The sequence below is a fragment of the Anomalospiza imberbis genome, chromosome 6 (assembly GCF_031753505.1).
Source record: "Anomalospiza imberbis isolate Cuckoo-Finch-1a 21T00152 chromosome 6, ASM3175350v1, whole genome shotgun sequence".
Taxonomy (NCBI): domain Eukaryota; kingdom Metazoa; phylum Chordata; class Aves; order Passeriformes; family Viduidae; genus Anomalospiza; species Anomalospiza imberbis.
In genome coordinates, this window is record NC_089686.1 from 999,623 (window position 1) to 1,025,117 (window position 25,495).

General features: G+C 51.5%; 2 protein-coding genes and 1 non-coding gene across 7 annotated transcripts in view; all 3 read left to right on the plus strand.

Annotated features, from left to right (window-relative positions):
• Positions 1-8,254, plus strand: part of TOGARAM1 (TOG array regulator of axonemal microtubules 1) — a 33,146-nt gene extending 24,892 nt beyond the window's left edge. The window contains exons 19-22 of one of the 2 annotated variants that reach the window (XM_068192036.1): positions 3,169-3,358; positions 4,927-5,146; positions 5,425-5,511; positions 6,713-6,941. In XM_068192036.1, the coding sequence (XP_068048137.1) occupies positions 3,169-3,358; positions 4,927-5,146; positions 5,425-5,511; positions 6,713-6,717 (502 nt within the window). In that variant the 3' untranslated portion in view covers positions 6,718-6,941. Of the gene's footprint in view, positions 1-3,168; positions 3,359-4,926; positions 5,147-5,424; positions 5,512-6,712; positions 6,942-7,987 lie in introns of those variants that run through there. The other variant, XM_068192037.1, reaches the window with a different exon arrangement.
• A 1,896-nt stretch (positions 8,255-10,150) lies between these two features.
• PRPF39 (pre-mRNA processing factor 39) lies at positions 10,151-25,244 on the plus strand. Of its 4 annotated transcripts, XM_068192038.1 has the most exons (14): positions 10,151-10,280; positions 13,597-13,948; positions 14,315-14,440; positions 15,077-15,195; positions 15,926-16,093; positions 16,752-16,908; positions 17,779-17,886; positions 19,766-19,930; positions 20,239-20,365; positions 20,452-20,720; positions 21,264-21,448; positions 22,669-22,743; positions 23,309-23,429; positions 24,563-25,244. In XM_068192038.1, the coding sequence occupies exons 2-14, from the start codon at positions 13,619-13,621 to the stop codon at positions 24,611-24,613; spliced, it is 2,001 nt and encodes a 666-aa protein (XP_068048139.1). In that variant the 5' UTR covers positions 10,151-10,280; positions 13,597-13,618; the 3' UTR covers positions 24,614-25,244. The 4 variants fall into 4 exon arrangements, with proteins under 4 accessions (XP_068048139.1, XP_068048142.1, XP_068048141.1 ...); XM_068192041.1 differs by lacking the exons at positions 10,151-10,280; positions 13,597-13,948 and adding an exon at positions 14,787-14,949 and having other exon boundaries at positions 14,337-14,440; XM_068192040.1 differs by lacking the exons at positions 10,151-10,280; positions 13,597-13,948; positions 14,315-14,440 and adding exons at positions 14,447-14,682; positions 14,787-14,949.
• LOC137476715 (small nucleolar RNA SNORD127) lies at positions 20,804-20,889 on the plus strand. The gene has a single exon (XR_011000550.1). It is a non-coding gene; the product is annotated as a small nucleolar RNA SNORD127 (small nucleolar RNA).
• Positions 25,245-25,495: the final 251 nt, after the last annotated feature.

Consider the following 25,495-nt stretch of genomic DNA (forward strand, 5'->3'; position numbering starts at 1 on the left):
GGGACACCTCCCGCTGTCCCAGGCTGCTCCAAGCCCTGTCCAGCCAGGCCTGGGACACTTCAGGGGTCCAGGGGCAGCCACAGCTGCTCTGGGATGTAGATCCAATGGATCCATGTCAGCATCATCCCAGATGTTGCTGCTCAGACTCATGGAAAAACCATTCCTGGTTGGAGCCACAGCACAAATTACTCATTTGTACACAACTGAGGACACCAAGGACGTAGTTTGACCCTGACTGGGGATGCTGGAGGGTTTGGACTCTGACCACTTTTTAGGTTTTTTTAATCTTCTTACAGGTTTTATACCGACATTTTTTAGGTTTTGGATATACAGTAGCAATTTTTGGGCTCAGATAGATATGAACACAATGACATTATGGATAACCCCAGGACATTCCACCCCTTCTTCCATACCATCTGACTGATGCCCAAACGCGTACATTTGAACTTTGAACACACGTATCTATACATTACAAAACACACATATCTATACATTATATATATGTATATGTATATACACACACAAGTACAATTCTTTCACTGCCCCTCCAGGATATCCCAGGTAGTTCTGGTAGGACTGGAGCAGCCCGTGGTAGTTGCATCATGCAGTGGCAGTGACATTCAGCAGCCAGGGGTGCCCTGGCATTCCAACACTACGGGCTCCTCTCACCCCACTCAATCCCCCTGATGCACACAAGACATTTCTGCATCAGCCACCGGGTGCAGCCAGGCCCCTGAGCAGAGCCAGCCCCACGGATGGGATTGGCTTTGCTCCAGGCAGGATTAATCCACACAGTCTTTCCTACCATCCTGCACCTGTGTGCACCACAGGGCCTCCCCACAGTTCTCCTGAGACCCCAGACCACGGGGTTTGTCCCACTTGGCCTTGATGGCAGCTCACGTGTCATGGATGCAGTCATGGATTACCCGGGACACAGTGACCCCTTGGTGTCGTGCCCACGTAGATGTGGCACCTCTTCCCCAATGACCTGAGGCCCCACCAAGCTGGAAAGAACTCTCCCTTGTTTGCAGTGCAGATCTACCCATGACACTTCACTCTTGCAGCCTGGACCAGCTGTTTGTTGTTGTGAGGCTCCTCACTAGCCCAACTCAGGCACAGGATGGACGTTCACTGTCAGCCCCTCTACCTGGCCAGGGATGTTCTGTGCTGCCAATTGCCCTTTTCCCACCTTTCCAGCCACTCCCACAGAGCACCAGCCACCAGCCAGTGCAGAGGGAGAGTGTTGGCCACTTCCCTTGCTCAGGGATGTCCAGAGCCAGCTGGAGGCCTTCAGCTCTGCAGCCTGACTGGATCCACCTTGTCCTTCAGCAGCTGCCGTGACTCCCCATGGAGGGCTCCATACAGCTGCTTCCATTTCCTGCTGGTTCCATCAGTGGGGAGAGTGTGTCACCTCCCACCCTCTGCTGCCTGGTTCTGTGCTGGGGCCTCCTCAGCACTGTCACCTTCTCTTCCTTTGAGACAGCTTAGGGAGGTGGGCACTCCGAAATGAGCAACCCCTCCTTGATTCCAATCAATCCCTTCCTGCCAATAAGGAATGAGCTGAGTGAAAAAATAACACTTTATTAACAGAGTGCCAACAGGCAGGGGAAAAAATTGCAAATAACTGCTGGATAGCAAAGTGCTAAATCTCATGAACTCCCCAGGAAAAAGAAGAGACCCAAAATGCTGGAAATACCCATTGTTATCAGGGATGGCCTCGGGCTTTAGGACAGAGGGACAAGCTGGTGTCAGATCTCTCTTGGGAAGCCTCATGGAGCAGTTCCAGGAGCAGACAAAGGCCTGACAGCTCACCCAGGGTCAGCCTCCTCCCCACAGCAGGGCAGGGCCAAGCACCAGGGCTGGGGACACTCGGGGTTGTCTCTCCCTGCCTGGTGCTGCCCACAGTGATCTGGAGTGGGGCTGCTCTGCTCCTGCTGGGATTTCTCAGCTGTGGACAAGCACTCACAGAATTCATCCTTAAGTTAGACAGCTCAAACCCGCTCACTGCAGTCCCTCCAAGCTGAGGGAAAAACCGAAAATGAACAGGGAACCCAAAAAGGGAAGAGAAAAGAACCTCTGCCTGAGGTTGCTGATCAAGCAACTGCAAAGCCAACACCACACAGACAAACCCCACAAAGTGCCTGGGTGGGGAGATTTTACAAACCCCCAGGACAGCACCACACACACACACAGTGTCCCTGGCTGAGCTAGATCTGGAATACAAGAACACTGAGGATCACCCCAGGACATTTCATTATATCCTTTCTGGGAGGGTGGGCAGGCCCTGGCACAGAATTCCCACAGCAGCTGTGGCTGCCCCTGGATCCCTGGCAGTGCCCAAGGCCAGGCTGGACACTGGGGCTGGAGCAGCCCTGGGACAGTGGGAGGTGTCCCTGCCATGGCAGGCATGGTGGCACTGGGTGGGATTTGAGTCCCTTCCAACCCAAACCATTCCATGGTTTGTGATTGAATGAATTGAAAAAGAAGCATCCCCAAATTTAAAGCAAGCCAAAAACTGCAGTCAAGAAGACAGAGTTCAGAGGGCTGTGACTGCCGTGTCTCTTCAGGACCAGATTTCTTTAACACACCCTCCACAGTTCAAAATAATAACTGGTTCTACATTTACTGATAAGTTTTGATTGCTTATTCCATTCCCCATCCAAGGCTTGTGTTCAGGAATTAGGAGTGAGGCAATGACTGCCTGGATGGTCTGTAAATACCTGGACAGAGAGGTGATTCCACAGGTTTTAGAATTCTTTCCATGACTCTCTAATGAGATCAGGTGCCACAGAAAAGTTGTTTCTAAATATTCTAGGAAGAGCTGTTGGGTTTTCACCTCAGCATGGAGTGTTGCTGAGGTTACACCTAGTCTGGGGTCAGTCTTTAAAGTACTCTGGGAATAAAGAATTAAACTACAGTAAGTTTGGGGAGGTTGTGACCCATTGATGTAAGGGAAGTTCCCATCTGATCCTGGTCACAAAACCAGCTGCATTTGGAGCAAAGTGGATATTTGGGAACAACAATTACTATTAGGTGATTTGTTTTTAATTCACCACGTTTAAGGTGAAACTTTGTGTTTACTTCTGATACTTGCACTTAGATGGGAAGAGAACGTGTGGGATGAGCCTCCTGGTCTAACTCACAGAATAACATTTCCCTTTCCCACAGGGACAGCACGGAGGCCCACGAAGCCCCAAGGAGAGCAGCTCCTCGCAGTGCCCTGGAGAGTGAGGAATATGTCAGGGACATCGTGGGGCTGCTGAACGCCAACGATTTCCGGGAGCGCATCGGCGGCGTGCGGCAGCTGCTGCTGGACACGGAGAGCAGCCCGGCCCTGGTGCTCACCAACATCGTCAGGGTAACGCTGGGAAAGGCTGGGATCCAAAGGGCTCAGAGCCAGGTCAATGCCTCAGGTTTAGCTTTTCTATTTTCCCATTCTGTGCTGCTTTAGTGTGTGGGTCAGGGCTCCATATGAGGGGATGCTGAGCTCTCTGCACAGAGCAGGGAGACAAAATAATTCCTTCTCCAGCTGGGCACCAAGGACAAATGATCCAAACCTCAGCCCAGGAGCACAAACAACGTGGGCTGGAGAGAGAAAAACAAGCAGGATGGGACTGCATGGGCTAAAGCTGGAATGGGACAATGAACTGCAATGTGCCCATGGAGCAGAGCTGATCACAGTGAGAGCCCCCGGGAGCGCTCGTGCATTTTGGGACCATTTGGGTTCATCTTGGGTGCAGCCCTGGCTGGGCTCTGGTGCTGCCCAAGGTGGATCCATGGAGGAGATCCTTTGAATAAATCCCTGCTTTATTCTGTGACTCCATCCAGCCTCTGCTCCAGGGCAGCCTGCACAAGGCATCAGGGTCACCAAGTTTTCTGAGAAAAGTCTTGGATCCTCCTTGGAATAAGGATGATTGACAGAGAGCACTGAGGAGCAGGGGGGTCTCTGTGAGTCACTAAGGGAGGAAAGGAAGGGAACAGGAGGAAAAATGTGGAATTTTTCACTCAGGATACTTTTGAACCACTGCCCTGAGAAGCTGTGTCTGTCCCATCCCTGGAAGTGTCCAAGGCCAGGTTGGATGAGGCTTGGAGCAGCCTGGGATAGTGGAAAGTGTCCCTGATGATGGCAGGGGCTGGAATGGGATGGGCTTTAACATATGTTCCCATGGAAGCCAGTCTGTGATTCCATGATTTCTGGAATCCTTGTGCTGTTTGTCATGCCACTCTTGGGTAAATATCAAAATATGGAATAGTTGTGAAAAAAAGCAGAAAGGGTTAATGAAGAACTTTAAAACTGTCTCTGAAGTAGAGTTACAAGATTTTGTGTGGGAGAAGGTGAGGAAAGTAATATGCTGGATTTATTGTGCTGAAGCTCAGGATGAGGATCCTGTCCAGTAGGAAAGGAGGTTCTGTAGGAGAAAGAAACGTCCAGCAGCTGTAAATTAAAGACAGATAGAATGAAAGGAAACCCAAGCTTGTCCTCCTGCCTGTCTTTGTGTGGAATGATGGAATTCTGCTGTGGAACCTCCTGGTATCCAATCTGTGGATGGGTTTGAAACCTTTCAGATATTCCCCTTGCTGAACAGATCCATGTTCCCCAAAAAATACTGGCTCATAGGAAATCTGGGTCACAGTGAGAGCTACTGTGCCTGGAGTCCATTGCACTGCAGGGCTTCAGATCAGATTAATGCACGGGGTTAAAATAGCAAATCTGGCTTGACTTGCTCAAAAAATCATCCCAGGTATTTGCATATCCCAAAATCCCAGAATCGGGGTCAGAAGGGGCCTCACAGAACATCTATTTCCAAGCCCTGGAGATAGCAGAGCCATCATTTGCCAAGGTGGACAATTAAAGGGTAGCAATAAAGCAGGTGATGAGCTTTATTGATCCCCAGTTCCCTGAGTGCTGCTTGGGTGCTTTTCCAGATCTTTGATGCTTTCAAGCCTCGCTTACACGACTCCAACAGCAAAGTGAACCAGGTGGCTTTGGAGGCCATGCACAAGATGATTCCCCTGCTCAAAGACAATTTATCACCTGTGATCAACATGTTAATTCCTGCCATAGTGGACAACAACCTCAACTCCAAAAATCCAGGGATTTATGCAGCTGCCACAAACGTTATCCAGGCTCTATGTCAACACTTGGGTAAGCAATTTATTTTCTCTTAATTCGAAACTGTTTTAATTGTGGTGATTAAGTGGTAAATTGAAAGTGTTACTCTTTCCAAGAGTTTCACAGCGTTGCTACACTGTGTAAAACTCATTTGGTTTATTCTCACCACACAGGTCACCTTGATATTGCTCAGTAATGCTTTGGTTGTTTTTCCATAGCATTTTCTTATTTACCTGTTCCCATATTGTGTTTATTTCCAGAAAACTTCATTTCCACTTAAGAATGTAACGTGCTTTGCTCTTTGCCTTTAGACACCTCCCTGCTCCTGCAGCCATTCTGCACAAAAGCCCAGTTCCTGAGCGGGAAAGCAAAGCAGGACCTGACAGAAAAGCTGGCTGGTAAAGTGCTCTTTTCCTTTGCTTGTTTGGTTGGTTGGGTTCCCTTAATTAGGGAAATTAATTGCGAGGTGGAGGTGGGTCTGTACCTGCCCTTCTGCCTCAGGAGGTTGTGCAGCAGTTGTCACATTTCAGCTCTTTAATGGAAATTGGAGTTATTGCTGACAAAACAAAGGATTAGCATTAGCATTATGGTTATATAGTCAGATGGAAGATCTATAACTACCTGGGACTTATAAATATTTTTAAATATATGGAGAATTTCATTTAAATTTAAATACCTCATATATTTAAATACCTCAAGGATTAACATTTATAAATACCTTCAGCATATAATAATTTTAACGTGGCATTGTATTCCCTCTCCCAGTGCTCATTCCCTCATGCTCTTGCCAGGAATCCAGACTGGTTTGAGTTGGAAGGACTTTGAATGCCACCCAGTGCCCCCCTGCCATGGCAGGGACACCTCCCAGTGTCCCAGGTGCTCCAACCCCAGTGTCCAACCTGACCCTGGGCACTGCCAGGGATCCAGGGGCAGCCACAGCTGCTCTGAGAATTCCAGCCCAGCCCCTCCCCACCCTCCCAGCCAGGAATTCCTCGAGAAAAGCTGAATTTCCATGCTTTAAATGAACAAGGAATGTCTTTATGGGAAATATGCTTGAACCAAACATTTCCTTGGCTCGCTTTCAGAGTGGCTCTGTGTGAAATGGAACTCAATAACAAAATGGACAGGCTGTTCCTGAAATATCCCTAACTTTGTGCTTTCTGAGGCTGTAAAACAGCCTTTAAACAGCCCTGGGATTTTTGGAGTGGTTTGTATTACATATCAGAAGAGGCTGTTCTGGCAGAGAGGGAAACATTTGCTAATGAAACACTGAATTTATTCTTGAGAAAAATATTTCATCCTATGAACATATATATTTATTTTTATACATATTTTGTATATATTTGTGCAGGGCCAGGAGTTGGACTCCTAATCCCTGTGGGTCCCTTCCAGCTCAGGATATTCCATCGTTCTATGATTCTATGTTTACAGTATAAGGCTGCTTCTTTTTCTTAAATATCTACCGCTTGTTTGTGAGATAGAGGGGAAACTGGAAATACCAGACCTTACACGGTGAGAAATAAAGGTCTTTATGAGAATCCTAGCTGAAAAAAAACCCAAACTAAAATCCCCTTTATTTCTTTTATTTTTTTTTTTTAGCTTAATGGAAAAGTGTAATTATCAGCAGCACTGGTGCTACTGTGTAAACTCCTGGGACAGGATAAAAGGAGTGGTTGTGGGAAAATCTGGAATTTTTTATGGGAGCTGATGATGTTGCAACAGCAAACTCTTGTGCACAGCAGCAGTTTGAGGAGATGATTTAAGTGCTTTTGAACCCTTCTCAAAGGCAGGCGTCACATCAAAATTTTAATTTCAATGAATATTTTATCCTGACCCTGCTTGCTGCCTTGCAGAGCTGGTACCAGAGCTGTACCCTTCTCAAAGGCAGGGATCCCATTGAAATTGTAATTTAAATGAACATTTTATTGGAGAGCTGGTGCTGAAGCTGTAGCCCTCTCAAAGATCGGGATCCCATTGAAATTGTAATATAAATAAATATTTTATTGGAGAGCTGGTACCAGAGCTCTACCCTTCTCAAAGGCCAGGATCCCATTGAAATTGTAATTTAAATGAACATTTTATTGGAGAGCTGGTGCTGAAGCTGTACCCTTCTCAAAGGCCAGGATCCCATCAAAATTGTAATTTAAAAGATCATTTTATTGGAGAGCTGGTGCTGGAGCTGTACCCTTCTCAAAGCTGGGGATCACATCGAAATTGTAATTTAAATGAATATTTTCTTGCAGAGCTGGTGCTGGAGCTGTACCTCTCTCAAAGATCAGGATCCCATTGAATCTGTAATTTAAATTAATATTTTATTGAAGAGCTGGTGCTGGAGCTGTACCCCTCTCAAAGGCGGGGATCCCATCAAAATTGTAATTTAAATGAATATTTTCTTGCAGAGCTGGTGCTGGAGCAGTACCCGTCTCAATGCTGGGGATCCCATCGAAACTGTAATTTAAAAGAACATTATCCTGGAGAGCGGGTGCCGAGCTGTGCCCCTCTCAAAGGCGGGCTCCCATCGAAATTGTAATTTAATTTAAATGAACATTTTATTGCAGAGCTGGTACTGAGGCTGTACCCGTCTCAATGCTGGGGATCCCATCGAAACTGCAATTTAAAAGAACATTTTCCTGGAGAGCGGGTGCCGAGCTGTGCCCCTCTCAAAGGCGGGCTCCCATCGAAATTGTAATTTAATTTAAATGAACATTTTATTGCAGAGCTGGTACTGAGGCTGTACCCGTCTCAATTCTGGGGATCCCATTGAAACTGTAATTTAAAAGAACATTATCCTGGAGAGCGGGTGCCGAGCTGTGCCCCTCTCAAAGGCGGGCTCCCGTGGCGGTGGTGACTGAAATGCGTGTTTTGTCCTGGCAGAGCTGGTGCCGGAGCTGTACCCTCGGAAGCCCTGTGCCGTGGAGCAGAAGGTGCTGCCCGTGCTGTGGCACCTGCTGGGCAGCTCGGCCCGCGGCGGCTCCGTGCCCGGCCCCCGCACGGCCGCGGCCGGCCTGGCCCGGGCCCTGTGGGCACACATGGGCCCCGGCCTGCTCGCCCACGCCGCGGGCCAGCCCCCGCACATCAGGAAGAGCCTGGAGGAGCTTTTGGAGACGGGAACGTAAAAGCGTAAAGTCGCCGTCCCCGCAGGTGAAGCTCAGCGCCGCCTGAGCCGGGCACACGGACGGAGCTGCCAGGAACGGCCCCTGAGCTGGCCACGGTGCCAGAGGCAGCCGGGCTGGGCTGGGCTGGGCTGGGCTGGGCCGGGAGAGACCCCGGAGCCAGGCTGGGAGAGCCTGGGGAGCTGAACTGGGCCGGGAGAGACCCCGGAGCCAGGCTGGGAGAGCCTGGGGAGCTGAACTGGGCCGGGAGAGACCCCGGAGCCAGGCTGGGAGAGCCTGGGGAGCTGAACTGGGCCGGGAGAGACCCCGGAGCCAGGCTGGGAGAGCCTGGGGAGCTGAACTGGGCCGTGCTGGGAGAGCCTGGGGAGCTGAACTGGGCCGTGCTGGGAGAGCCTGGGGAGCTGAACTGGGCTTTGCTGGGCCAGCCTGGGGAGCTGAACTGGGCTTTGCTGGGCCAGCCTGGGGAGCTGAACTGGGCTGAACTGGGCCAGCCTGGGGAGCTGAACTGGGCCGTGCTGGGCCAGCCTGGGGAGCTGAACTGGGCTGTGCTGGGCCAGCCTGGGGAGCTGAACTGGGCTGAACTGGGCCAGCCTGGGGAGCTGAACTGGGCCGTGCTGGGAGAGCCTGGGGAGCTGAACTGGGCCGTGCTGGGCCAGCCTGCAGGACTGAACTGGGACACTGTGCGGGGCTGAACTGGGCCATGCTGGGAGAGCTGTGCTGGGCGCTGTGGGGCTGGCTCCCCTCACTGTCACCAGCATGGCCATGGAGGAGCCGCTCCAGCCCATCTGTGCTTCCCTCCAGAGGCTCCAGCCCAGGACCTGTCCCTGGACTGCCCATGAAGAACCACGGTCACATCAGCACTGCGCTTTACGTGGAGAAGTGGAAGAGAATCCTGGACACAGTGATGCGGTGCTGTTTGTGAAAAACGTGTATTTTTGTACCCCCACAGGCAGCGGTGCAGTATCTGTTGTCTCAGGGCTGGGCAGTGGGGAGAATGAACCCCAACCCTTCTCCTTCCCCTGCTGCGGGCTCTGGACACACTGGACATGGGACACAATGAGATATATAAATAAAGGGATTTATTTCTGTACAGGGATGTATTTATGCAAAGGGGTGGGAGGGAGGGGCTCGAGAGCTGCTCTGCTCGAAGGAACCTGGTGACAGCAGCTGAACGTGAGCCCAGGTGAGCCAAGGTGGGCAACAGGCCAAAGGCACCTGGTCTGGAGTGGGAAGAGTGTGGCAGCAGGGCCAGGGCAGTGGCTGTCCCCTGTGCTGGCACTGCTGAGGCACCTCCAGTCCTGGGATTGGCTCTGGGCCCCGCACTCTAAAAGGGACATGGAGCGTGTCCAGGGAAAGGAACGGAGCTGGGAAGGGGCTGGAGAATTCCTGAGGGAGCTGGGAAGGGGCTCAGCCTGGAGAAAAGGAGGCTCAGGGGGGACCTTGTGGCTCTGCACAGCTCCTGACAGGAGGGGACAGCCGGGGGGGTCGGGCTCTGCTCCAGGGAACAGGGACAGGAGGAGAGGGAATGGCCCCAGGCTGAGCCAGGGGAGCTCAGGGTGGACAGCAGCAGGAATTTCCCCATGGAAAGGCTGCTCAGGCCTGGGCACTGCCCAGGGAGGGTTGGAGTGCCCATCGCTGGAGGTGTCCCAGGAAGGGCTGGACGTGGTGTGGGTGACTTGGTTTAGTGGTTTAAGCGCTACAGTGGCAGTGCCGGGTGGGCAGCAGGATCTGGGTGAATGTCTCCAGATGGTTCTGGGATGCGTTTCCCTAGGGGGCTGTGTTCATTTCACTCCCTTTGCGGGGCTGTGTTGGCTCCCCGAGCGGGCGGTATGTGTTCCGTTCCCGTGCCGGGCCCCGTGCCGCTGCCCGCTCCCTCAGGGACCGCCGCCATTGGGCGGGAAGGGGCGGGCGCTGGGGGCGCACGCGCGGGGGCAGGCGGGCGGGCGCGCGCGCGGGCCGTGCGCAGTGCGCGTGCGCGGTGCGCGGTGCGCGGGGCCCGGGCGAGGCGGCGGCGGCGGCGGCGGCGGCGGCCCCGGCTGTGGCGGCCCCGGCAGGTACCGGCGAGCGGCGACGGGCCGCGGCCGCACGGCGCCAAGGGCAGGAGAGCGGGGCGCTCCGACAGCGGTCGGGAGCGGCCGGGCCGAGGGACAGCCGGGGCGGGAGGCCGAGGCGGGCGGGGGCTGGGCCGGGCCGGGCCGGGCCGCGTGCGGGGCCCTCCGAGCGCCGTGTCGGCCCCGTCGCGTTCCGCGGCCGCTGCCGGGCCTTGGGTCTGGCCGAGAGGTGAGCTGTGCCGTGGGGGTGTATCCCGGCGTCCCTGTGGTATCCTTGTATCCCTGCTTTCTGCGTTGAACGGCCGCCGGGCGAGTAACGGGCCCGCGCGGAGCCGCTCCGCGCCGCGCGGTTTGTGACGTTATTGCTCAGACTGGGCCCCGGAGAGGCCCTGATCCACAGGGAACGGCCGCAGGCTGGGCCAGGGCAGGCTCGGGCTGGACAGCAGCAGGAATTTCCCCATGGAAAGGCTGGCCAGGCCTTGGCAGGGCTGCCCAGGGAGCTTTGGAGTGCCCATGCCTGGAGGTGTCCCAGGAATTCCTGGACGTGGCACTCAGAGCTCTGGGCTGGCGGCGAGGTGGGGATCGGGCACAGCTGGGACTCGATGGCCTTGAAGGGCTTTTCCAGTAAACGGTTCCGTGATTCAAACCTAATGCCGGCACAGCCGCGCTGGGCCCGGGCAGCGCCGGCCCTGCCCCCGCCCGGGTGGTTCCAGCCGCGCCTTATCGGAGGTGTGAACGGATTGTTGTGGGCAGAGCTCCGATAAGGCTCCGCATTCCTGCCCCTCTGCAGTTTCCCTGCTTGTTTTCCATGAGTTCATTCACGTTTATGAGCGGCAGTTCTGCATACAGCAGCCTTTTGCTGGCAGCAGGCTGAGTAATACATGTTGGCATCAATTATTTAATACCAGTGTGTGTGTAGCTGTCTGATACTCTGATTCAGTTGTTTAGCCTGTGTGATGTCAAACCCTTTGGAATTAAGGTGAAAACCCCGGAATTGAGTTTCCCTGGTGTGCCCCATCCCTGGATTTTCGTGGCCTGTTGCATTGGCCGGTGGAAGCCATGGACTGCTGTCAGATTTTGCGATATGCCAGGGATCAGACTGGAAGGCGTTTGGCTGGAAGAGCTGTCAGACCGTCTTGGTTTCAGTTTGAAGCCACGTGTGCTGATCCTTGTGAGTTTTCGCAAGCTCAGACCTTGTGTGCCAGTCCTTACGGCTTCTCCCTCGTTCTTTTTTCCCTGCTAGTCTGAAGATGGCTGGATTTGATGAGCTGGGTATTTTTTTTTTTTTTAAGATGGAATATGTCTTCTGAATCAGCTAGAGGGAGAAAACATCTGTTAAACATCAGGATAAGTTTAGGTCATGAATTACTGCTTTTCTATGATGACAGAATCCATGGAATCATTAGGAATGATCATTAGGTCCAACCATTCTCCCGTGCAGCCATGTCCCCAAGTGCCACATCCACAGGGCTTTAAATCCCTCCAGGGATTTAAAAAAAATCCTCCCCAGGGATGGGGACTCCAGCACTGCCCAGGGCAGCTGTGCCAGGGCTGGACAGCTTTTCCATGAAGAAATTTCCCCAGTATCCAACATGAACCTCTCCTGGTGCGATTTGAAGCCATTTCCTCTCGCTAGTTCCTTCTGTCACTGTCATGTCAAGTTTTAGAGCTGTAAATAGCCTTTAAGCTATTTTTCCTCGTGCTGTGGCTGGAGTTTGTGTCACTCCCTCCTCTTACCACTGGATTTTAGAACCTGCACGAGGCAGTGCAGCAGCCTTTGAGTGATTCAGAGCTCTGCCTGTTGCGCTGGGAAAAGCACAGTGTTTACTCTTTGATACTTAGTGTATAACTTAATGTTACAAATGAGGGTTTTTTTCTCAAAATCATAGTCACAGAATGGTTTGGGCTGGAAGGCACTTCAAAGCCCATCCAGTTCCACCCCCTGCCATGAGCAGGGACACCCATCAGTACCCCAGGCTGCTCCAAGCCCGTGGCTGCCTGATGAGGCAGAGCAAAAATACTTTAAAAAGCAGTTATTGGAAAGCATGCAGGGTAGACCACATGGACTCTTGAACCTTGTGCCAAGGTTCCTTGGCTTGGTGAACTCCTGGGAAAACATGAGCTGTTATCATAGGAGTTGAAGCTGCTGAAGATAAGGGAGAGACATTTTTCCTTTCTGGCAAGAAGTTCACCCAGTATGTAGTGGTGTCTTCTCCATGTCCTTGTTGAAGTGAAAGCAGTGGTCTGGGTGTTGTCTCTTCAGGTTTTCGGTATGAAAGAACTCTGGAGACTTCTGGGGTGGGGACTTGTGCTTTCTTTTTGAAATCCCAAATGTATTTGCCACCTGCTCCGAGGAGAGCACAGGAGGAACTGGGAGTGCAGTGCAGCGTGTGAGGATGACAGCCCAACGCTGTCCTTCATGCCAGCTGGACTCACAGCTGGGAGCTGTTGTGTCCTGCAGGGTGGTGTTCCCTGGGATCCCTGAGCCGGCAGGGCCACGGAGCAGGCTCGGCTCAGTGCCCCTGCTCCGCCTCCGGGAGGGAAGGCCGGGATCAGCCGAGGCTGGGTGGCACCCAGCCAGGTCAGGCTGGCCTGGCGCTGGCACAGCAGGGCAGGGCCAGGCGGTGGCTCTTGGCAGGGACATCAGAAGAAGAGTGGGAGGAAGCAGGAGTCTGTCCCAAGGGCCAGGAGGAAGTGCCTGGCACTGGGTGTACCTGGGAGTGAGGGGCTGCAGGTCAGGGGTACCAGAGCGTTTCTGTGGCCCTCTGGTGCTGCTGGGGGTGTTTGGACATCACTAATGGGAACTGAGTCGGTGCTGACAGGAATTCTTGTCTTTGTTTTAGCCTGGTGTTGAGGGCACCCTTTAACACCTGTTTATTTCACTAAGAATTTGCTGACTTGTAGTAGGTAGGAAAATTTAATGAATTTAGGGACATGGGTCCAAGGTGGCCCTGGAACTGCTGGAAGAACTTGGACCTGATAGTCTCAGACACCTTTTCCAGCCTAAATGTTTCTATGGAATTCGAACATAATTCTTTATTTAAATAAACGTCCACCAGACTCCTACAGGAAAACTGTAATGATTCATTTTTATACCTCGGTAGCTCCCTGCAATAGATTTTTAGAAACCCACAATGATTTATGTGTGCAAATGTGGAAATCTGTGACTGCTGCTAATATTTTTTGTTGTTGAACAAGGCTGATGGGTGAGGCAGGTGCCGTCGGGGTTGTGGTGAAATACAGGGATGCCTGGAGCACCGGGGCCGCTCTGGGCTGCCGGCTGGCAGCCCGGGAGTACTGAGTGGTGCTGTTCCCGCAGGATCCAGTCGCACAGCGCTGCCATGGAGAACGCGGAGAGCACGGAGGAGGAGCAGCCGACTGTGGGCAATGAGAGCGCGGAGCCCGGCGCCGAGAGCGCGGCCGAGGAGCAGCACATGGACTTCAGCACCGAGATCATGAGTGTCACCGAGATGGAGCAGTCCCCGGACAGCTCCCCGGACCTCAACGAGGACAACACGCAGGAGAGCGAAATTCCAAACATTGAGAGCTTACAGACCACAGATATCGAGGCTGACTTCCCTCTGGATTTTGACAAGTTTTGGAAAGTGGTAGAGGACAATCCGCAGGATTTCACAGGATGGGTTTATCTACTGCAGTATGTAGAGCAGGAGGTTAGTACCTGCCACTTTCTCCTCGGTCTCCCCGAAATAAATAAACAACGAAAACTAAAGTCATGGAATTCCAGTGGCAAATGGGGAATGCACATCAGGCTGTCACTGATGCTGATTTAAGGCAGCTGTCCTTGCCACTGCTGTCATTTAATCATAAAATGCCAGGATGGTTTGGGTTGGAAGTGACCTTAAAAAGCTCGTCCAGTTCCACCCCACTGCCACGTTCAGGGGCACCTTCCAGTAGCCCGGGTTGTCAATGTCAAAATAGCAGCAGGCATCTCTAACACAGTGTTAATCATTGTATGTAAAATAACCTGAAGCTGTTGCTACGGGAAGCACTGATTGTGCTCTCTCTGTTTCCCACAGAACCACTTGCCAGCAGCCAGGAAAGCCTTTGACAGGTTTTTCTCACACTACCCCTACTGCTATGGGTACTGGAAGAAATACGCGGACCTGGAGAAGCGCCACGACAACATCAAGCAGTCAGACGAGGTACGTAGGGCCCGGGGCCAGCGCTGCCACCAGTCCCAAAGCCAACAATGACTGTCCCACTGCGAGTCATTGGGCTGCCAGTGCCTGCCCTGCACGGCCAGGGCTCGAGGGACGTGTTTGCACGTGTCACAGCTGTGGCATTTGGAGCTAATGTTCTCTCTCTTTGTTGGCAGGTGCGTTAAACCTCTACAGTTTGTCAAGCTTTGCAGTGCAAGCCTCTGTATTACACTGCAGCTTAACAAGTAGGGCAGGGCTTTTCTGTCACTTCCATTTATTACTCATTTTCAAAACAATAATAGTTGGTTTGCTGGTCACAATTGCTCCATCTTATTGCATTTTTGGTCAGACGCTGTCAATGATGCTCTAATGGGTCTGTGCCCTATGGTCTGTACCCCAAAGCCTGCCCACACAACCTGGTCAGAATGCAGGGACCGCTGCGCTTTGAAGATCAAGACTCTGCACGTGGAGATCAGAACATTGCCATGTTCTATCCAACCTCCACCCGAATGGTAATGGTAGATTATTTAAACAAAATTCCAGTACTTAGTATTTCTAAGGTTCACCGGATAACACAGTGTTGCCTCTCTCTTAGGACCCCATTAAGGATTTGAAGTACAGTTCATGTTCTCTTCATAGGTCTATCGCCGAGGGCTTCAGGCAATTCCTCTTAGTGTTGATCTTTGGATACATTATATAAACTTCCTAAAGGAGACCTTGGACCCTGCTGATCCTGAAACTAACAGTACCATCAGGGGGTGAGTTGGGAGCAGCCCGATGTCCATACACACCACTGGGATCAGGTTACTGTGTTTTTAAGACAAGGGGCAAATTCAGAAAAACCTGGTAAGGTAGTTCATAACAGTCCACTGTAAGGATTTTTAAATTAAGAGATGATGGAGCCAAATTCCGTAAGAAGGGGGAGACTAGGGGCAAAAGCTTGAGAGCTTCAGACTGGATGTTAAGAAATACTTAGTGCAGCATTTGGAATCCTGGAATTTAATTCCTTGGGGTTTCCAGGGTATGGCTAGGATGTGTCTGGCTGGCAGTGGACCTGGTTAAAGGGTTGGGCTAGAGTTTGATCTGAAGGCTTGATTGAACTGGAATTGAATCTGAATCAAGCTGCAGAATTGCTGCGCAGCTTTTGGATGTTACAGTGCTGCACTGGTGGGTTTGGAGTCTGTACAAGACAAAAGTGGTAAAGGTTGTGTATTTTCCTAATGCCTTGTGTTCCTGCCACTGGCTTTTGCTGTTGCCTGTATTTGTTCTGTTGTGGAAATGCTGGAGGAAAAAAATGAGAGTGAGCTTTTAGAATCTCTAGAGACCTTGCTGCAGATATCTGGAAAACACTTCGAAGAACGTAAATAATTAATATAAGTCTAGTTTCAAATAAATGAGGGTGCTCATAACGTTTAATAAGAGCCAGGACTTTCCTTCCTTGTTCTGTCCTGGCATCCAGAAACCAGTGTAAAACCTTTCCTTTTCCAGAGCCTATGAACATGCAGTGCTGGCGGCTGGGACAGATTTCCGTTCTGACAGACTCTGGGAAATGTATATAAACTGGGAAAATGACCAGGGAAACCTAAGGGAAGTTACATCCATCTATGACCGCATCCTGGGAATCCCAACGCAGCTCTACAGCCACCACTTCCAGAGGTAAAGGGAAAACAGGGAGTTAATGCCATGGGAGAGGTGCAAATACTCGGCACAAGAACTTGGAACAGTTCTATGTAGTTATTTACTTATATACTCAGGCTGTTGGACTGGTTGTTTAAAAGTACTGATGCACATTTGAGGGTTTTAGATAAATTCAGAGGTTTTGTTGTGGAATAAGGACAGGCCTTGGAAGTGTAGGGAAGAAGAGAGGATGTCTTTGAGAAATCAGGATGAGCAGTTTTAGACTTTAATACTCATGCAGTGCCCATGCATGGTGAAGCACCACTTTAACTGACTAAAGGGGAATCCTGGTTAAGTTTTAGGTTGTGGAATTCATCACTGGTAGGGAAACTTGAGCAGCAACCTCAGTTAAATTGCACACAGTCTTCCCCAGATCTCTTGGTGTGGGCAATAAATATTTCCTTTATAACTGATTTTGTCCTTTGCCATCTCTTTTCCATGACAAGGGTTCTGTCCCTTTGGCACATGGCACTTGTGAGGGTGATGGTGCTGGCAGTTCTGGGCGTGAGCTGGCAGCACTCAGTGTCTCTCAGGAGCCATGAAGCAGAGCAGAGCCCCCGGGATTTACAGTTGTGCCCTGTTGGGCAGCAGTGCAGTGTGAGACAGCCCCTTTGCAGTGCCTCTTTGTGGCTGTTAGGTTTAAAGAACACATCCAGAACAACCTGCCCCGAGACTTCCTGACCACGGAGCAGTTTGTGCAGCTGCGCCGGGAGCTGGCGGCTGCCAGCGGCCACAGCGGCGAGGACGGGGACGAGCTGCCCTGCGGCACCGAGGACATCACCGACCCCGCCAAGGTACCTGCACGGGCTGGGCACACAGTACCACCCTGTCCTTCCCTGGGGCTGGGCAGGGCTTCTTCCACTGCAGCCAGCTCCGTGTGCCCAGAGAGCTCCTGCACATCGGTGCCCTGTGGCACCGAGGACATCACTGACCCCACCAATGCACCTGCATGGGGTGGCACTGGCACCCTGTCCTTCCCTGGGGCTGGGCAGGGCTTCTTCCACTGCAGCCAGCTCCGTGTGCCCAGAGAGCTCCTGCACAGCAGTGCCCTGTGGCACCGAGGACATCACCGACCCCACCAATGCACCTGCATGGGGTGGCACTGGCACCCTGTCCTTCCCTGGAGCAGGGGTTCCACTGCACCCACTTGAGCTGTGCCCAGAGAGCTCCTGCACATCACTGCCCAGCGGCTCGTGTGCTAACAGCACAGCCTTTCCAGTGCCGGCAGAGCTGGTAATGAAATGAGTTAGAAAATGAAAGGAGCAGTGTACAAAACCTTAGGAACAAATAATAATTATTCCAGGTCAGCAGATTGGGATCTGTGGTCTAAGAAAGCTCCTCATCAGCAGTGGCCTGGGCAGGTTCAGACTGTTACAGGCCTAGGAAAGCCTGGAGCTGTCCAAAGGAATTGCTGATGGTGAAAACAGAGACACACTGAAACCAGGGCTGACTTGGATCCAAATCCATCCTTAATCTCCAATCAGCTTTAGCATAGGATAAAAACCAGTTCAGCTGTGTGTGCTAAGGCCCAGGGCTGCATCAGGCAGTGTCCCAGCCCTCCCCTGGCTGCTCAGGGAGAATCCATGCATGTCACTGGCACAGGAAGCACTTACAAAGGTGATACCATGTCTGCTTGTGTTATATTTTCTAACATTCCGTTCTAGCTAATCACTGAGATAGAGAACATGAGGCACAGAATCATTGAGATCCATCAGGAGATATTTAACCACAACGAGCATGAAGTCAGTAAGAGGTGGACGTTTGAGGAAGCGGTAAGTGGGGTTTGTGTGAGGCAGCACCAGCAAGTGGTTTGGGAACAGGACTGGGAGCTGGGAATTCTGTGAAACAGCCTTGACTTAAACTGCTGGGAGGGGATTGAACAGAGACTCAAAATTGGAACAGTTTCACTTCTCTGCCATTTTTCTTGTGAGGAGGCACCTGGCACCTGGTGGTGCAAAGATCTCAGAGCAGTGTTTGGAGAGAGGCAAGGTGCTGTAATGTTTGCTAAGCCAGTGAGTCCTGGGAGTTAGTGCTGCTCATGCCCTGGGGTGATGCAGAGGCATGAGGGGATGGAGGGGATTCCCCTTGAAAGGTAAGCCTGTGCTCAGAGGAGAATGAAATTCCTGTGGATTTGTATTGTAACATTACACACTTAATCAGGTAGCTTTTGTTTTGGACCTCCTATGTGTAATGTATTAAAAGTAATTAATTAAGCTAACGATTTGACCACTGCAAATATACAGCTTTTGCTGTAGAATTAGGTTGGATTCCATTTGAAAAAACGGGAGGTTTTCATTCTCAGTCTTGATATTTTTCTTCCTGGCAAACATGGTCCTTGTTTTAAATTTACTTCTTACTCTAAAGAGTCCATTGTGTTACCCAGCTGGGACAGATTTTCAGAGACTCTTTACTGGGTTGGGTGATGGCAGAACTGGTGGGTGACTGACTGCACTGGGTGGGACTGGGCCAGGTGCCTGGACAGCCCAGGAGCTCGCAAGCAGAGTGGGGAGCCATTGTCAGGGAGCTCTGTGCCAGTGACCTGTGGCAGGAGGGAGCAGAGCAGGCAGAGTGTCCCAGATTCCTGCCTTGGGAAGCCTTAAGCTGCCAGTCTGTGGGACTTGGGAGAGCACTGCAACTGTGGGCATTGGAAAGGAAAGTGTGGGAAACAGTGTCCCCTTGCTGCTGGCCACAGTGTGCTCTTGTTGCCACCAGTGTCTGCTCTGGAGCACCGAGGGGCTGGGGCTGGGAGGAGCTGGACCTGCAGAGTTCAGCTCTCCATAAAGGACAGCACAGATCCCACCCAGGGCTGGGGATTCCTTAGAGCTGTTTCCAGCAGGAATGGGACTGTGAGCTGGGCAAAATGGCCACAGAGTGTTAGGTTCCACACCAGAGATCAGTGAGGAGCCTGAAGGGAGGGATTGGCTTTAAATTTCAGGTGGCTTTGAAGAATTGGATTCTCCTTAATTACTGTAAGTTCTTCATCCATTTGTATGGGTTTGGATCTGAGAGGGAGTTGTAGCACAGGAGAGAGATAATCAAATGCAATAATGATGGTGAGGAAAAGCAAAGGATTTCTGCCAGGATGCCAGACAAAGCAATTTAAATTTAAACAGAGCAATGTTTAATTTTCTGTGCTGAGCTCTGTCCCACCCAGCCCCTCTTGCAGCCACCAATGACAAGACAGTGGTGCTAAATTTGTGGTCTTACTATAACCAGATTGAGGTAAATACTTGATAGGAAGTCCAGTTCAGTTCTCTGTCTTTCCTTGTCATGATTCTCAGCCAAATTCTGAGTTGAATTTGTGGGCTGGGTGTCCCACAGTGGGCACGTCACTTGTGTGGATGGGTGTGGGCAATGTCCAGTGTGTCCATAGTGTCACTGACACTGGCCTGCCTTGGGTCCTCCCCCAGCATCTCTAAACACTTGCACTCCAAAAGCTCTCTAGGAAAGGAGGTTTCTAGCCTGGAATGTCACTGCAGTAAATCCCTTGATCCATACCTGGATAACCCTGGATTGAGTAGATGAGGTGGTGTCACTGAGCCCTGATCACTGAAATGGCAGGAGCTGAGTGTTGGCTGTGTGGCTGTTGATTGTTTGACCCCCCTTGGTGGTGTGTTTGTAATCACCAGTTGCATCCTGTGACTCTTGCAGATCAAGAGGCCTTACTTTCATGTAAAACCTCTGGAGAAAATTCAGCTGAAAAACTGGAAAGAGTACTTAGAGTTTGAGATAGAGAATGGCACTCACGAGCGAGTCGTGGTCCTCTTTGAGAGATGTGTCATTTCATGTGCCCTCTATGAGGACTTCTGGATCAAGGTAAGGGAGGCAGCTCACGGCTCTGCTGGTGCACACCTTGACCTGGTGACTAACCCTTGTACCCTGTGGAACGTTGTTCATCTATAACTATATCTGTTGCATTAGGAGATGGTCTGCTTGCAACCAGATTTGACTGCTGCATTTGCCAACTGCGTTGCCTCTCTACGTCCTTCCTTACAGAAACTAGTCTAGTGGTTCCATAAAGGTGCTGAATGGGTTTAAACAAAAGAATTTTATCGTTCTGGCATGTTCTTGGAGACAAATACAAGCTTTAACCTGGCTGGTCTCTGCTCTGTTTCCAACCCTAGTATGCCAAATACATGGAGAACCACAGCATCGAGGGCGTGAGGCACGTGTACAGCAGGGCCTGCACCATCCACCTGCCCAAGAAGCCCATGGTGCACATGCTGTGGGCAGCCTTCGAGGAGCAGCAGGGTAAGGGCAGCCCTGCCTCTCAGGGGGGGTTCTGCTGGGGAGCTCTGGAATCTGCCCTGTCCTAAAGCACCTCCCTGCTGTTGCAGGCAACATTGATGAAGCCAGAAGGATCCTGAAGACGTTTGAGGAGTGCATCCTGGGGCTGGCCATGATCCGCCTGCGCAGGGTCAGCCTGGAGCGCCGGCACGGCAACATGGAGGAGGCAGAGCAGCTGCTGGAAGATGCTGTCAGGAATGCCAAGTCCATCAGTGAAGCCTCCTTCTATGCCATCAAACTCGCCCGGCACCTCTTCAAAGTGCAGAAAAACCTGCCAAAGGCAAGAAAAGTGCTGTCAGAAGCCATAGAACTGGACAAAGTATGTGTTCCCTCTCGGCTGTCTTACCCAAAACTCAAACCACCCTGGTGTCTTTCTCTCTTTCTGAAGCATTTTGTAAAACATGGCAACAGTGATGACAGGAGTTGTAACTGGATGTAATGTCCCATTACTGCATGGAGACAACAGTCCCTCTAAACTGACGTTGCCAAGGTCCCAGCTTGGGGATCTGGAAGCTTGCACCCTTTTCCCATCAGAAGCACGATGTGCTTTGCACCTTCATTTTAATTTTTAGAATCTTAAACATTCTCAGTGTGTTCAGTGTTACTGCTGTGGGGACAGGGTGTGGTGGTTTGGTGTCAGCACAGGAATACCTGGCACTCAGATGCTGCCAGCAAAGTGCAGCACCTGGGTTTGTGGTGTTGGTCACTTCTGGTGTGTTAGTGCAACAAACCAGCCCAGGGAGAGGAAAATCCCTTTATTGCCTGTCACTGTGTGTGTTCATGGTGTGAATTGTGGTGTGTAACAGATTAAATACCTGCTGTGAGGGTCAGGTGTGCACCTCCTAATGCCTGTTCTGCACAGGAAAACACCAAACTGTACCTGAACCTGCTGGAGATGGAGTACAATGGTGACCTCAAGCAGAACGAGGAGAACATCCTGAGCTGCTTTGACAAGGCCGTCCATGGGGCCTTGTCCATCAAAATGAGGATCACGTTCTCACAGAGAAAAGTGGAATTCCTGGAAGATTTTGGGTCTGATGTGAACAAGTAAGATGTCCTGTGGGCAGTGGCCAAACTGGGGTCACTGGGAGAGTGCTGGGAAAAGGGTGGGGTCAGTGGCTTCTGTAAAATTATTTCCTTTGTGCCATCAACTCCTTGTAAGGAACAGCTGCTTTTCTAAACCAATCTCCTGGTGTTAAACAGGAATAGATTGTTATACAGGAATCTCTTTTCAGATAATTGCTCCTTTTATCTGAAGTGCCCAGCACTTCACTGAGCAGAGCTCTGCTGCCTGCCAGGTTTTCTGTGGTTGGTTTCCCCTTGCTAAGCCCTGTGAAGGGAGGTGCTCCCCGGGGGAATGGGACAGGTCTGTGGCACGGGTGTCCTTTGAGACTCTGTTCCCTGGGAGCTGCTGCTTGTTTCCAAAACTGCACTGGTCAGATTTTTCAGTGTTCAGCACTATCAACAACTGTGCACTTATGTGGGAGGATACACCAGAAATGCAAGTTTTAAATTCAATGCTACAATATATTTTTCCTCTTAATTGTCTATTGTTTTTATTTACATTTTGCAGCTAAATAACCCGGAAGGATTAATGACAAGTCAGTTTTTCTGCTTTGTATGTTTAACAATAGCTGTCCTTAAATTCTGCTGCCTCTGCATGGCAGCCAGTCCGTGCAAGTTTGGGATCTGAGTCAGATCAAACAGAAGGAATTTTGCAGTTCCCAAATAATCCCAGAGCACAGAATGAGTACGAGGAACTCTTTTCACCCAGAGCACACTGTCAGAAACTGCAGGTTTTGTGAGATGCTGCAGATGAGGGGGTATTTCAACATTTGTGAGAATTTTAGCCAGCACTCTCCTGTGCTGCATTAACCACACTTGTTTTTCCCTGCTGGAAGAGCAAAGGCTGTAGGTGCTGCTTTGAGATTGGAATAATTTCCAGTGTTTAAACACTGATTCCTACATCTCTGTGCTGCTGTGGGTGGCATCACCAGCAGGCTCTGAAGGAGCAGCTGAATCACAAACCACTTATAGAAAACTTCTTTATAAAGGAGCTTGATAAAAATGCATGAAGTGTGAGGGAAGTTGAGCAGGTTGGGAACTGGAGCTGTTGTGAATGGAACTGAGCTGGCTTTCCCCTGTTGGTGGTGGGTCACTCATTAGAATGTATTACTTTGCAGTTTGCTGTATTGTTAGAGTTCCCAGTAGGCATTGCTCAGGTGTTGCAAATACTGGCAAGGTTTGACTGGCTGTGCTCTCCCCAGGCTCCTGGATGCCTACGACGAGCACCAGGCGCTGCTGAAGGAGCAGGAGACGCTGAAGCGGCGGGCGGAGAACGGGTACGGACTGAGCCCAGCTGCCCTGGGCAGGGCAGGGAGCAGCCTCACTCTGGGGGGTTCTTTAGTCTGTCCGTGGAGGTGTTTGTCAGCTTTGAGGCCACTGATGTGAGAACAGAATCACTTTATTTTAGTCCTTTGAAGTGTGTACTAAATAGAGCTGTGCTGCTTTAAATAATCATAGAATTGCTTGCATTGGAAGGGACCTTAAAGCCCTGAAACCTGCCATGGACAGGGGCACCTTCCATAGGCTGCTCAGAGCTCCATCCCTGCTGGCCTTGGACACTTCCAGGGATGGAAACAATTTTGGAAAATAAGTTTTTGAGTTGTTGAGTTGAGCTGAGCCGAAGAGTGCTGGTAACATGACTCAGTCTCTCAACAGAAACGTGCCTTTGCTGTGTCAGTTTGGGCACCAGGTTTAAACCCAGCCTGTTCTGAGGCACAACCCAAAGTGTCCTTCCCTGACCCCAATTCCCTCACCCCGCTGGACCAGGGCACCCCGCTGAGCACAGTCTGACCTGCCCAGCATGCCTGCAAGGTGCCAGACCAAGGCTGTGTTCCCTTGCAGCTCGGAGGAGCCGGACGAGAAGAAGCTGCTGACGGAAGAGGCGGGGCTGGCGTCGGCGCAGCTCATGGACGGGGACATGCAGGTCAACCAGGCCGCCTACAACTACAACGCCTGGTACCAGGTACGGCCACCCGGGGCAGCCTGCAAGCTTCCTCCTCCTCCCGGGAGACAGAACGCAGCTCCTTGGCCTGCTGCCACCTCTGGGCCTGCTCCAAGTGCTCAGAGTTCCTGTGTGGAGCGAGGAGCACCTCGGTGGCTGTCCTGCAACGCAGGGAGGGGACAGGGGGAGGGCAGCAGGGTTGTGGTGTGTGGAACTGTTCTGCCCAGAGTGGCCTTGGGGTGCCCCTATCCTATGTGCCTGGATAGTGACTGTCTCCAGGCAGTAATTCCTGTAGTGCCTTGGAATGGGTTCTGCTGGTACACAGCACCAGCAAAATCAGCTTTTCCTCTGGGGTTCTTCCTCCAGGGAATTTTAGCTTGGGATAGAATTGTTGAGGTTGGAAAAGCCCTCTAAGACCATCCAGTCCAGCACCGACAAGGCCCCCACTGACCCATGTCCCTACTGCCGCATCCATGTGTTTTTAAATCCGTGGATGTTTTGAAGTGGTTTTATGGAAAGTGTTGTTCAGGCCGTGCAGAGCCCCCAGAGCTGGAGTGCAGTGGTACAACTGGGGCACAGCTCCTGGGCAGCCCTGCTTGAGATTGTCTGCAGCCAGGTCGGGAATTCTTTCCAAAATCAGGCAGTGGGAGGAGTCTCATCCAGCACAGACTGTCCAGTGCTAGGTCAGGAAAAATGCCCTGAGTTTCACACACAGCACTGCAGGAATGGCAGCCTTGAAGCTGGGCCAGGGAGCTCAGGCTGGAGATCAGGGGAAGGTGGAATAAGCACTGCCCAGGCTCTCCAGGGAATGGGCTCGGCCCCGAGGCTGCCAGAGCTCCAGGAGCACAGGGATGCCCAGGGTGGGGTTGCTGGGGGTCTGGGCAGGGCCGGGGGCTGCACTGGATGATCCCTGGGGTCCCTCCCAGCTCGGGATACTTTGATTCTGTTGTGATCAGGATCTGTCCTGTGGCAGCACCCTGTGCTACCTCCACCCCTGCCTTTCCTGGGCTGTTCCAGCAGGAATGGCAGCGCTGTCCTGCATTCCCAGGGCTGCTGTGCTGGCCCAGCTGGGCACAGTGGGGCTGGGGGAGCTGCGTGGGCTGTCCCCCCAGCAGGGACATGGTGGCTGATGCTGCTGCTGTGTTTGGTTCCAGTACAACTACCAGAACGCCTGGAATTACGGACAGTATTACCACACAACCTGATCCCCGGAGGGAGTGGAGTTCACTGTGCTGCAGTTTCAACAAAGATGGAATTAAAAAAAAAATTATATTTTTCTAATTTTGGGCTGTGAAGGAACTGTTGTGCCACCTGCTTTTGGTCCTCTGCATGTGAACCGAGCTGCTGCTCACAGGGTATGTGTGAAGCAAGATTCGTGTGCTGGTAACTGATAAATGGTCTCTGTACAATTCTCATTTACCATAAATGATTTTTTAAATTCCCTGCACTGATTTATGGAGTATCAGAAGAATTCTCGTTGGTCTCATGATTCCATAATTGAGCGGTTGAAGCTGTGGGGGTTTGAGTTGGTTTTGCCACAGAGCTGCTCTGCTGCCTGGCCCTGGCCCAGGCTGGAGCCAAGGTTTGTCCCACTCCCAGCCCAACTGCCAGGGAGCTGTGTTGGGACTGGGGGCCTTGGCAGAGCTGCCACACGGGTTCTGTAGTGTGGGAGGGGGCAGGGATTAAACCACCTTCATTCTTTTTTAAAAGCACAAACTGTGTTTGGGATGAGTTTTGTATTTAGAGTTTTTCATGTACACGGTGTGAGCAAAACTTTTTTTCATTTTGATCAAAGTGATCATTCCCATTTTTGTAATAAAAGCGAGGAATTCCGTAGTGCTCTGAGCTTTCTTGGACTGCCTCATTCGAGCCCAGAGGGAGAAGAGAATGCCTGAATGAAGCTCTGGTGGTGTTCACAGGAGGGGCTGTGGCACAGGGACACCTGGGAACACCTGTGGAACACCTGGATCTCTGCCAGCAGAGCTGCTGTCAAATAAATGGAGCGGGAATGCTGTGGGATTGGGCTCCACAGGAGGGCAGGAGGCCTGGCTGGGTGTGGGGCCATGGGTCTTTGGAGTGGGAATGCT

Bases quoted from the DNA above. Each gene is read 5' to 3' on its own strand.
- PRPF39 (XM_068192038.1), top strand. From the start codon at position 13,619: ATGGAGAACGCGGAGAGCACGGAGGAGGAGCAGCCGACTGTGGGCAAT. The intron at 16,094-16,751 runs GTAAAGGGAAAA...TGTGGCTGTTAG, and splicing joins TACAGCCACCACTTCCAGAG to GTTTAAAGAACACATCCAGA. The intron at 17,887-19,765 runs GTAAGTGGGGTT...TGACTCTTGCAG, and splicing joins GGTGGACGTTTGAGGAAGCG to ATCAAGAGGCCTTACTTTCA.